The sequence below is a fragment of the Myotis davidii genome, unplaced genomic scaffold (genome assembly GCF_000327345.1).
Source record: "Myotis davidii unplaced genomic scaffold, ASM32734v1 scaffold73, whole genome shotgun sequence".
In the NCBI taxonomy this organism is placed as follows: Eukaryota; Metazoa; Chordata; class Mammalia; order Chiroptera; family Vespertilionidae; genus Myotis; species Myotis davidii.
This window is the reverse complement of record NW_006286675.1, coordinates 6,801,222-6,813,028: the sequence shown is the minus strand read 5'-3', so window position 1 is coordinate 6,813,028 and position 11,807 is coordinate 6,801,222. Positions and strand designations below refer to the sequence as shown.

Here is an 11,807-nt window from a genome sequence, read left to right as displayed (position 1 = left end):
ATGGGGGGGGCGTGGGCGGGGAGGGCGGAGCCTTGGAACCAAGTCCCCTGGGGTCTCAGGCTGCATTCCTCCGAGGTCTGCAAAGGCCACCGCTTAAAGGCGCAGAGGAGCAGCTGGGAACGAGAACAAAGCGGCCAGGCCCCCCTCGGAGGAAGGAAGGAGCGAACCCCAGGAAACAGCTGATAGCGCTAAGCTCAGCTTGTTTTTTTCCTCTGCTCAACAGTTCTCCTGCCACGGCAAACAAAAGATGTACATTTTGATTCCCTCTTCTGTTTGGATTGTGCTGTCAAGTGGATCTGGTTTGTGATGAGCTGGGGGGAGTGAGGCGGAGGAGACAGCCGCGGGCGGTTTCTTGCTCCGCTGGCCAGCTTGCTGGGCCCAGGCCACCCTGCCGCCTGGAAGCGCAGAGAGCGTCCTTGTCCGTCTCTCCCCACCTGGTCGTCAAATCCAGCCTGACCTGGCTGCACCAGGGCCGTGGCACCGGCACTTCTTCTAATGATGGCTTTAAGGTCGCCAACTTTCCAGGTTCGGTGAAAGGGGAGACTTACTCCTCACTGTGACCTTGATGGACCTGCACGTGCATGCAAGTGCCCACGCACACTCCGCTCTATGGGTGTGTACAACTATTAAGATAGGAGCTGTGCCCTCTGAGACCCACTGAAGGCCCCTCCCTGTTCTCATCACCTCCGAGGTCACAGTCCACTGCTGACCAAAGCCACATTGGGGCTCCTGTGAGTGCAGAATGCACCCACCCCGGCCCGGCCCCTCAGCCCCTTGTGGGCCCAGGGATGAGAGTGACAGCGGCTACAGGGTCAGTGGAAACACACATCCAACAGCAATAGTGATGTAGCTGGTGTCTGCACAGGGCTGGCTCCGATCCTGACCCCACTGTGGGGTGTCAGGGTCTGGACACCTGTAGGTGACAGGTGGCCCTGATGGGACTAAGAATCCACACGCCATGGCTGTGGTGGAAGGACTTCTTGCTGCCCCCTAGGGGGCAGCTGGGGAGGGGGTAGCCCCTCCATGGCTTCCTAAACCCTGTGAGGCCTGGTGCCTGAGGCCCCACAATGCTGGGCATACTTTGTGTTGCCTAACCAGGTATTGACTGTTTGCATCTGGCAAAGGGCACTATGTATAAAACCAAAAGCAAAACAAAATGAAGCAAAAGAAAAAAAAAAAGGACAAACCACGCAGAAACCTCCATTCAGAGTTGTGTTGCTGCTGACACTTGGTGATCCCTACAGCCCTGGCAATGGCAGTTCTGGTCACACAGACTGAAAGCGACTGCTTTGATGGTGCAGAGACTAATGTGCGGGGGGCCCTTTTTCGCTGCAAGAGTTAAACTGAGCCAGAGAGGTCAGCTGGCTCGACCCGCCCCATGCTGCCTGGCCCATTCTCTCCTCCCACCCCACTCGGAGGAGGCAGTTCACATGCAGAAGACAAATGGCTTAAAGGGCAGGCCATTAATTTTTTCAGCTGGAGGCTGCGATGGAATTTGGGTGCTTGGACTCTGGCGTGCGCCTCTAATTCCATTCTTCTCTGTGAAATACCTCCACTCTCCAAGGCGGCGGTGCCCTTCAGAATCCCACCAGCACCTTTTCTGTCTAGGCTAGGGCCAAGAGGCAAAGTTAGTCCCGAAAATTGTTTGGAATGAATCTCGGGCTGCCCTGGCTGGCTGGTGTTTTTTCCACTCCACCAACGGGCTACAGTGCGGGAAAGACGGAGGCTGATTCTTCATTCATTTTCTTGGGGAGGGAACAGCGTGTTCCCAGAATACGGCAGGGTCTGGCCCCCACGGCCCAGCAGCCTTTGTAGTGGGAGCAGTCCGGCCAGCCTCTGATGAACAGAGATACGGCAGAGAAAGGAGAACTTGTTGGGAAAGGGTGAAGGAAAGCAGCTTAAGCCAGAATGGAACAAGGAGAGCACTTAGCACTTGGCACATGGGGAGAGGGAAGGAGGGGCTCTAGGGAGAGAAAACGAATCCTGCAGGGGATGTGGAGGGTCAGGAAAAGCCATTTCACCTACTTCCATAGGGGCCGTGTGATGCCGTGGTTCAAAGTGCAGACCTGGGTGGGAATCTCAGGTGGGTGACCCTGGGCAAGGTTTAACTCTCTGTGGTTCAGTTTTCTAATCTGCAAAATGGGGGACACAATAGTCTCTGTCTCATAGGCTTATCATGAAGCTTAAACAAGAAATTCAGGTACTGCTCCTGAGAAAGTATTTAGCATGTGATAAGCGCTCAGTTAGTACTGTCCACTATTATTTCTAATTTTTCTCCCAGGAGGCGCCTCACAAGCCTTTTCCCAGGACAAGGCATGTTCTCCACTTCCACCTTCCACCTCCTACCGAGCAACTGGTGTCTATCTGGTCCTGGTTAGCGATGCTAATCCTTAAAGTCTCTCGGCTCCGAAATGTGCTCATTGGAAGGGTGACACACACAGAGTAGAACTGACCACCACGGTCTGAACTGCAGTTGGATGTTGCTTGTGGTCTTCCTCTGTGCCTCTCCCACCCCAGCAGGAGAGATTAAACCCGAGAGAAGCTGGATAGGAACATACAGCCCAACTGAGAGTTGAGGAGGATAGTGAAATACTGAATACAGGGAGATCCTCCATCCCTTCCCCACCTCGGCTCCCAGAATGAGGGTGAGCAGGCTGACACCTCTCAGGTAGGGTCCTGGAGGATCTTTATGGGGAAACTGAACAACCCAACAAGGTCAATGGATACTCACAGGTGAGGTCCCCATTGACGTGGGTTGGCAGGATCCCCCTCCAGTAAAGCCCATCCATTGATCAGTTTGGTGCAAGCCTTTTAGTGTTCACTCTTACATGTGAACAAATCATCAAAGATCATTTGTCATTTCAGAAAGCTCTCTAAAATAAAATACAATGAGAAGGAAAAAGAAAGAAAGTCCAGGTCAGTGTGGCTCAGTGGTTGAGCATCAACCTATGAACCAGAGGTCACAGTTCTATTCTGGTCAGGGCACATGCCCAGGTTGCAGGCTCGATCCCCAGTAGGGGGTGTGCAGAAGGCAGCTAATCAGTGACTCTCATGATTGATATTTCTATCTCTCTTTCCCCTGTCTCTCTTGATTTATCCACCTCTCCCTTCTTCTCTGAAATAAAAATATATAGATTTTTAAAGAAAGAAAACAGAAGAAACAAACTTGTAGAAAACAGGAACAATGCAGGAAGTAGAAGAGACCATTTTTAAAAATATACTTAATATCCTTTGCGATTTAAGAGGAGATATTGCATCCATGAAACAAGAACATATACTATAAGGCAAGGAACCCTCAGAGAAAAACAACAAGGATATTTGCAAATTAAAAAACAAAACACTGATATGTTTGCAGAACCACATGGATAAATCTCAGAAACATCTAAAAGCCACAAAGTGGGCGGGGTGGGCGGGAAGGGGATATCTATAACAGTGTTAATTTAAAAAAGGGAAAAAAGCCAGACACAAAAATGTATCTGCCATTCAATTTCATTCTTATGAAATCCAAGCACCAACAAAATGAACCTACAGTGACAGAAACCAGAAAGTGGTTGCCTGGGAGGAGAATGGACTAGAGAGGGGCACAGGGAACTTTCTTAGACGAAAATGTTCTATATCTTGTTTAGGCGGCATTTACGTGGGTGTATTCAATTCTCAAAATGTATTTAACTGACTAGCCGAGACCTGTGCACATTATTCTATGCTAATTATATATTAATAAAAGCATATTTGCAGTCCTGGCCAGGTAGCTTAGTTGTTAGAGGATTGTCCAAAATGCCAATGTCAGGGTTCAATTCCCAGTTAGGGCACATTACAAGAATCAACCAACGAATGCATAAATAAGTGGAACAACAAATTGATGTTTCTCTCTCTCAAATCAATCAATTTAAAAAATAAAGAATAAATAAAAACATATTTTCAGAAATGAAAAGCTCAATAGAAAAATTAAGCCTCTAGCTCTAGCTATCAATGTACAGGAAATACACAGTACAGAGGAACATGTAACTGATACCACCAAAGTACAGTCAGCAAAATCTGACTGTGGCAAACTCACCAGTTTAGCCAGATTTTCCCAATAAAAACTTGCAAGGGGTGGTAACAGAGGAAGAATTTATATATTTAAGAGACGTATCCATCAATGATATGGATTATTTGAATCCAAATTTAAACAAACTGGAAGACAAATATATAGGACAATTGGGACAGCATTAGCATATCCAGATATTTGAAAATATTAAAGTATTATTGTGATTTAAGTGAGAGAATGGTATTGTAGTGATTGGTTTTTGGATTTTTATAAAATGACTTTATCTTTTAGAGATTCATAGTGAAATACTTACAAAGGATACAAGGTTTAGGATATTCTGGGGCAGTGGGAGTGGGCAGGGGAGCAGGAACAGTGCATATAATATGTAATTTGGGTAACCATATATTCACTTGCCCAGTTTACATCTGATATTCATCCCTCTGTTGATCCATTAATCCATCATATCTTTTATGTATTGAAAGTAAGTTCCCTTCTTTTTCCTACCTCCACCCCCCAGCACCTTTGCCTTGCTCATATCACATGACCACCCTGGGTGCAAAGGATGCTGGGAGGTGGAGTACTTAACCTCCTGGCCTATAATAGAGAGCTACAAGGAAAAGGGAAGACTGGGATTGTCTTTTGCTACTTTGACTTACAGCATTTCTCAGACTCATCCACCTCCCCCCTCCAGCCTCCCCTCCCACCATCGCATCCCATAGACCTTATATTTCAGAATGTCAAATTCCTTAAAGATCCTCAAAGGTCCCTGAACACCTCACATTTTTCCTGACTTCATCTCCTGCACAGGCCCGTTAGCAGAATAGCAGTCTCTCCCCTGTGACTTTATACTCCCATTATGGCATTTACCCTACCTTATTGAATGAACTTTTGGACCTGTCTGTCTCCACCAGCCTGTAAGTTCCCAAGGGCAGGCGCCAGGCCTTATATGTCTTGGTATCTCTAGAACTCACTGCAGGGAATGGCTCCATAGTGAATGGAAAACATATAGTTACCAGCTTTTACTGCGGTTTACACCGTCTTGTTGGGCAAGCACCAAGGGAGGCAGTAAGTACCTGGTTTGGATACAAAGATGAGTAACTATATCCTGGGCCTCAGAGGAGCTTACAATACCCTTTTGTCCGGGCAAATGAAAAACTAGACAGGACGCCAGAACAACAGATGTAAACCGGGACTGTCCCAGGCAAACCGGAATATACGCTCACCCAAATTACATACTACACACACGCTGCCTCTGTGAAAACAGCAGTGCCATGCTGACTCATGCCAGCCTGCCAGACCCCAGTCACTCCCAGAATTCTCTTGCACAGCCAATTACTCCTCTCATTAGTGCTTGGGTCATTTAATTTTGTTTCTTGTTATCCATGTAAAAGTTATTACAAATTTAATATCCTTTAATATGCTAAGACATTACATACACTGTACACATAAAAAACATATATTTGCCTGGCCAGCATGGCTCAGTGGTTGAGCATCGACCTATGAACCAGGAAGTCACGGTTTGATTCCCAGGCAGGGTACATGCCCGGGTTGCGGACTTGATCACCAGTGTGAGGTGTGCATATATACACTTATTGGTATTAACACTAGTCTCTGGTCTATTGTCTTTATTGATGGGCATTGTGGGTGTTTCTAGCTTATGAATAATGGAACTAAGAACATCTCAAAATAGATTCCTTTCTCTTCCTTCTGGGTCATTTCTTTGAGGTCCATACTGCAAAGCTAAGTAACCTGGTTGAAAGACAGGAACAGATGATACATCAAATTTTCTATTGCTCTAAGTCTTACTGCTCTAATATAAGCTTATTGTCACTTTAAGGTGTTTTTGTTTGCATTTTTAATTGCTGGAGAAGTTATACATTATGCTTTAACCAAAAGCTACTTAGTTTGGGGGGAAAAACATATTGTCATGTAAATACATAGTTTATCATTACAAGGTATGTTGTAGGTATTCGTTAAATACTTGTTGAATGAATGAATGTACTAAAATCCCACACAGTCACAAAAAGTGACAAATACTGTATGATTCCTGTTATACGAGGTTCCTAGAGTATTCAGATTCATGGGGACAGAAAGTAATATGGTGGTTGCCAGGGGCTGGGGAATTTTTGTTTAGTGGATATTAGAGTTTCAGTTTTGCAAGATGAAAAGCGTTCTGGAGATTCATTGCACAGTGATGTGAATGTTCTTTATTCTCTTGAACTGTACATTTAAAAATGACTAAGATGGTAAACTTTATGTTATGTGTATTTTACATATATATATAATTTTTTTAACTCAGTGGTCGTTTGGTATATATTGTCAGTAGAGGTATGCCTACCTTATATGGTCATGCATGTTAAATGAAGTTTCATATGTGCGATTTTCTAGATTAAATGACTGTTCATTTTTTAATGCAGAGACAGACAGACCAAGATATGTGATGTTAATATTACTGCATAGCAAATAGAATAGGAAACATCATAGACTAGATAACATTATGTGAACATTCAAAATTAGCAATGAAGTGCTCAACCTTATAACCTTAAAAAAAATAATGCACCTAATTTCCTGTTACCTGTGATTTAAAACAGACAGGCCTGGCCGGTGTGGCTCAGTTGGTTGGAACATCCTTCTGTTCCCCAAAGGGTGACAGGTTCCATTCCTAAACGGGGCCCATGCCTGGGTTTCAGGTTCGGTCACCCATTAGGGCCCGTGTGGGAGGCAACTGATCAATGTTTCTCTCTAACATCGGTACTTTATGTTATGTGTATTTTACATATATATATATAATTTTTTTTTAACTCAGTGGTCGTTTGGTATATATTATCAGTAGAGATGCCTACCTCTTATATGGTCATGCATGTTAAATGAAGTTTCATATGTGCGATTTTCTAGATTAAATGACTGTTCACTTTTTAATGCAGAGACAGACAGACCAAGATATGTGATGTTAATATTACTACATAGCAAATAGAGTAGGAAACATCATAGATTAGATAACATTATGTGAACATATTATGTGAACATTCAAAATTAACAATGAAGTGCTCAACCTTATAACCTTAAAAAAAATAATGCATCTAATTTCCTGTTACCTGTGATTGAAAGCAGACAGGCCTGGCCGGTGTGGCTCAGTTGGTTGGAACATCCTTCTGTTCCCCAAAGGGTGACAGGTTCCGTTCCTAAGCGGGGCCCATGCCTGGGTTTCAGGTTCGGTCACCCATTAGGGCCCGTGTGGGAGGCAACCGATCAATGTTTCTCTCTCACATCGGTGTTTTTCTCTCTCTGTCTCTCCCTTCCTCTCTCTAAAATCAATTTTTTAAAGGAGAAAAATTGTTTAATAAAGAAATAAAACAAACGCAGAACTTAGAGGTTTTAGAGAATCCACTTGAACTTTTCACCTTTAAAGATGAGGTGAGGAGATTAAGAGAGGGCAAGTGATTTTTTCTCTTCAAGGGCAGCTACATTGTCGCTTTCATAGTGCACTCCAGCCAAGTCCTTTTTATATGTCATTAACCCAATGGATATTGTGACCTGCCCTGACTGCCCCAGAGCCTGCTGAGAAAGCAGGGAATAGAATGGGCTAGACACAATGTCATGCCAAATCTATAATAATAAAAGCATAATATGCTAATTAGACTGGACGTCCTCTGGACGAAGCCGGGGCTGCGGGGGAAGCTGGGGTCCTGGGTGCCTGCAGGCGGCCGGAAGGAAGCAAGCCTGGGTCCTGGGTGCCAGAGGAAGCTAGAGCCGGCAGCCAGGGGAAGGAAGGCTACTCTTGCATGAATTTCATGCATTGGGCCTCTAGTAAATTAATAAACCCCTTAACAAGAAAATAAAAGGAGAATGGGTATTGGATAGACAATCAACAACTTCTCTTACGCTCACATTAGTGTTTTTGTTTTGTTTTGTTCTGTTTTTGTTTGGGTGTTTCAGGCTGGAACCAATGGTTATATGGCGCCTGAAATCCTAATGGAAAAAGTGAGTTACTCCTATCCCGTGGACTGGTTTGCAATGGGATGCAGTATTTATGAAATGGTTGCTGGAAGAACACCATTCAAAGATTACAAGGAAAAAATCAGTAAAGAGGATTTAAAGCAAAGAACCCTGAAAGAAGAGGTCACATTCCAACATGATAACTTCACAGAGGAAGCCAAAGATATTTGCAGACTCTTGTTGGCTAAGAAACCAGAGCAACGCTTAGGAAGCAGGTAAATTACCATGTAATAGAGATGATTCGTGATGTCAGCATTGTCCACAGGCATTTGGAGAATGTTGTGGGTTAACGACAAAGCTTTGGGATTACGTTGTGTTATTATTGTCCTACTAGAGGACATTTGTGCACTCGGGGGTCCCTTAGCCCCGCCTACACCCTTTAGCAGTCCAGGAGCCCTTGGGAGATGTCCAACTGATGGCCGCAGTGGGACACCCTTAGCGCTGCCGCGGAGGCGGGAGTGGCTCCCACCACAGCTGCTGTGCTCAGCAGCCATCAGCCTGGCTTGTGGCTGAGCGGCCCTCCCCCAGTGGGAGCACACTGACCCATGGAGCATTTGCCCCCTGTTGGTCAGTGCACGTCATAGTGACTGGTGGGTCCTTCTGCCGTTCAGTCAATTTGCCTATTACCCTTTTATTATATAGGATTATTATTTGGATATTATATGGTTAGGTATTTCTGATATTTTCAAACTCTATGAGCAATTGATATGGAACTATCTCTAAGATATATTTTAAACTGAAAAAGTGAGGGGCAAAGCAGCATATATAAAAAGAAGAAAGAAAATATGTAATTCAAATAGCTGCATACACCATTTTAAGCAGAGTATACAAGGAATGTATAGGATTGGTTGCCTCTTACAAAGGGAAATTGGGGGCTGGTGACAGGGATGCAAATGAGGATTGCCACTATAGAACCCTATTATCTTTTGAATTTTGAATGACACGAATAAATTATCTATTCAAAAATTAAAGCTCAAAATAAAATTAAAACACCAGTACTGAGTGCCAAAGCTCTGGAAAATTCTTCCCCTATTAAAAGTCTCTGTAAAATATCATCAACCAGTCAACAGATATTTAGTAAATACATATGATGTTGACATATTAGTTAATATGGTCAAAATTAGTTTTGAGGAAAGTCAAGTTTTATTGCTTACAATGGAATAATAAGATCAAGATATTTTAGAAGAAAAAAAAATACATAAAAGTTGACCTATGAAGAAACCCTTGGCAGAGGGAGAAAAACAAGGGCTTAGAGCCACAGACTCCCATTCCAGCTCTGCTGTCATCTGCTATGTCCTGTCTGTTTTACCTCATGTAATTGAGTTACTTTCTCTGAGTCTCAGTATCCTCCTATATAAAATGGGCAGGGAGGGTGGTATGATGGTTAAACTCAGTACCAACTTGATGAGGCCACAGTACTCAGATATTTGATCAAGCAGTATACTAGATGTTTCTGCAAATATTTTTAAAAATGAGATTAGCATATAAGTCAGTAGGCTTCCAGTAAAGCAGATTATTCTTCAGAATGTGGATGGGCCTCATCCAATCAGTTGAAGGCCTCGGAGAGGAGAGAATTCTCCCAGAAAACCTAGCTTTGGACTTGAACTGCGACTCTTCCCTGGCTCTCTAGCCTGGTAGCTTACCTTAAAGAATTTGGACTTGCCAAGCCTCCACCAGGAAAAATGTTTTTCTCTACCCTCTTAGGTTCAAGAATGGAGACCTGCAAACTAAACTGGCAAAAGACATTGTCCTTTATGTACATACGCAGGAGTTCACAGACAGATGTGAGGAGGTGGTTAGAATTGGGGGCTTATGTGCCATCTTAAGAGGGGAAGGGGAGGATGAGAAGGGCACTTACAGGCAAGCAAATGACTTGTTAGTACTGGTGGGGGTGGGCACTGTGAGAGAATGAATGTCTTTTAGGGCAAATAAACGGGCCCTGGGGAGAATAGATGGGAGATACGATAGTTTTGTGACAATATCTATTTTTGGTGTGGTGTTGATTTCTGTCACTGGCAATATGAGTCAGTCCTCCCTGGTTCCAAAACTCCTGAAATTCCCCGGGGAGAGGATTGATGAGTTGAGTTCTTTTAGGAGGCTCTGCTTTTATGCACATGTGCCTCTGCTGACTCTCAAATGCCCTTAGCTCAAAATAACTTTTATGTCACTGTGGTGCATTCTGGATCCTTTGGTTCTGCCCCTCTGGAGAACCTGGCTAATACAGTGGGCGTCTCCCTGCTGAGCAGTGGCTCAGAGATCCTGGCTGCTTCCATCTTTTTTTTTTAACATATATTTTTATTGTTTTCAGAGAGGAAGGGATCACTTCAGGATATTTTCCCACTGATTTTTAGAGTGGGAGAGGGAGAGACAGAAATATCGATGTGAGAGAGAACCATCGATTGGTTGCCTCCTGCACGCTCCCCGCTAGGGATCAGCCCGCAACCCAGGCATGTGCCCTGACCGGGAATCAAACCGTGACCTCCTGGTTCATGGGTTGACGCTCAACCACTGAACCACACCGGCCGGGCATGGCTGTATCCATCTGGTGGCTCCCAGGTGCCATGGCCTGAGAAGAGAACCTGGGAGCTTTGTGCTGCCTCAGCCGGGAAGTGGCCCACTTCACATATCACTTCTCATGGCCAGAACATTCCTTGGGCCCTCGCTAAGGGTGAGGGGGCTGGCCAGTGTTGTCTTCTGTGTGCCCAGGAAGGAGAGACCTGGATGTGGTGACCACCGACCATCTCTACCATCTGGTTCTTGAGTATCAGAGGGCATACCTACAGTGGCTGAGGCAATGAGGGAAGCGAACAGTCCCTTTTATTTTATTTTCATATTTTTAAATGTATTTTTCAATTACAGTTGAAGTACGATGTTATATTAGTTTTAGGTGTACAACGTAGTGATTAGACATTTATATAACCTACGAAGTGATCACCCTGATAAGGCTAGTACCCAGCTGACACCATACACAGGGGAGCAATCTCGTTAGACGGCTTCCCCCGAGGGAATACCACCCACGTGGTGTGTTTGAGGATCTATCTCAGTACTTTTATAAGCACACTTCGGGTCTATACAATGAGATGTTGACAAACTTCTTCCAGAAAATGCCACCTTAAAGCACTGGATCGTAGCCTGAAGCTGCTCCATCAAACCTTTTTATAAAGCATATGTTGTTGCGCCTGTTTTGAATATAACTGTTTACAACATTAAAGAAGAGTCATATTAAAACCAGCTGTTCAGTGAAAAAGAAAACCTTCCAACATTTTCATTTCAGCTCTTCATAGTTTTAAAAAATTCATTCATGCCCTGGTTCAATCCCCAGTAGGGGGCGTGCAGGAAGGAGGCAGGGGATTGATGTTCTACTCTCACATCGATGTTTCTCCCTCTCCCTCTGTCTCTAAAATATTTTTTTTTAAATTTTTTAATGCAGTAAAAAATTCACTCAAATGTGATTAATTTTGTGGGTGTCCTTCAAAGCAGAGCGAATGCCTGGAGAGCATGTTACATAGCAGAGAGGCCAAGTGCCCCCTCCCCAGTGCACCTACGAGCATTTAAAATAAAGTGAAGTGGAATCTAATGAACAAAAATAAACTAACAAACCAAAGAGAAACAGACTCATCGAGAACAGATGGACAGCTATCAGAGGGGAGAGGGTTTGGGTGGCTGGGTGAAAAAGGTGAAGGGATTAAAAAAAAACAAATTGGTGGCAACAAAATAGTTATAGGGATGTAAAATATAGCATGGGGAATATAGTCAGTCATATTGTAATAACTATGCATGGTGA

The 11,807-nt window shown here is 44.2% G+C and overlaps 1 protein-coding gene across 1 annotated transcript in view; it reads left to right on the top strand.

Moving 5' to 3' along the window:
• The window catches only part of GRK7 (G protein-coupled receptor kinase 7), a 30,434-nt gene that overhangs the window by 14,205 nt on the left and 4,422 nt on the right, over positions 1-11,807 (top strand). The window contains 1 exon segment of the mRNA XM_006758369.2: positions 7,964-8,238. Coding sequence (XP_006758432.2) covers positions 7,964-8,238 — 275 coding nt within the window.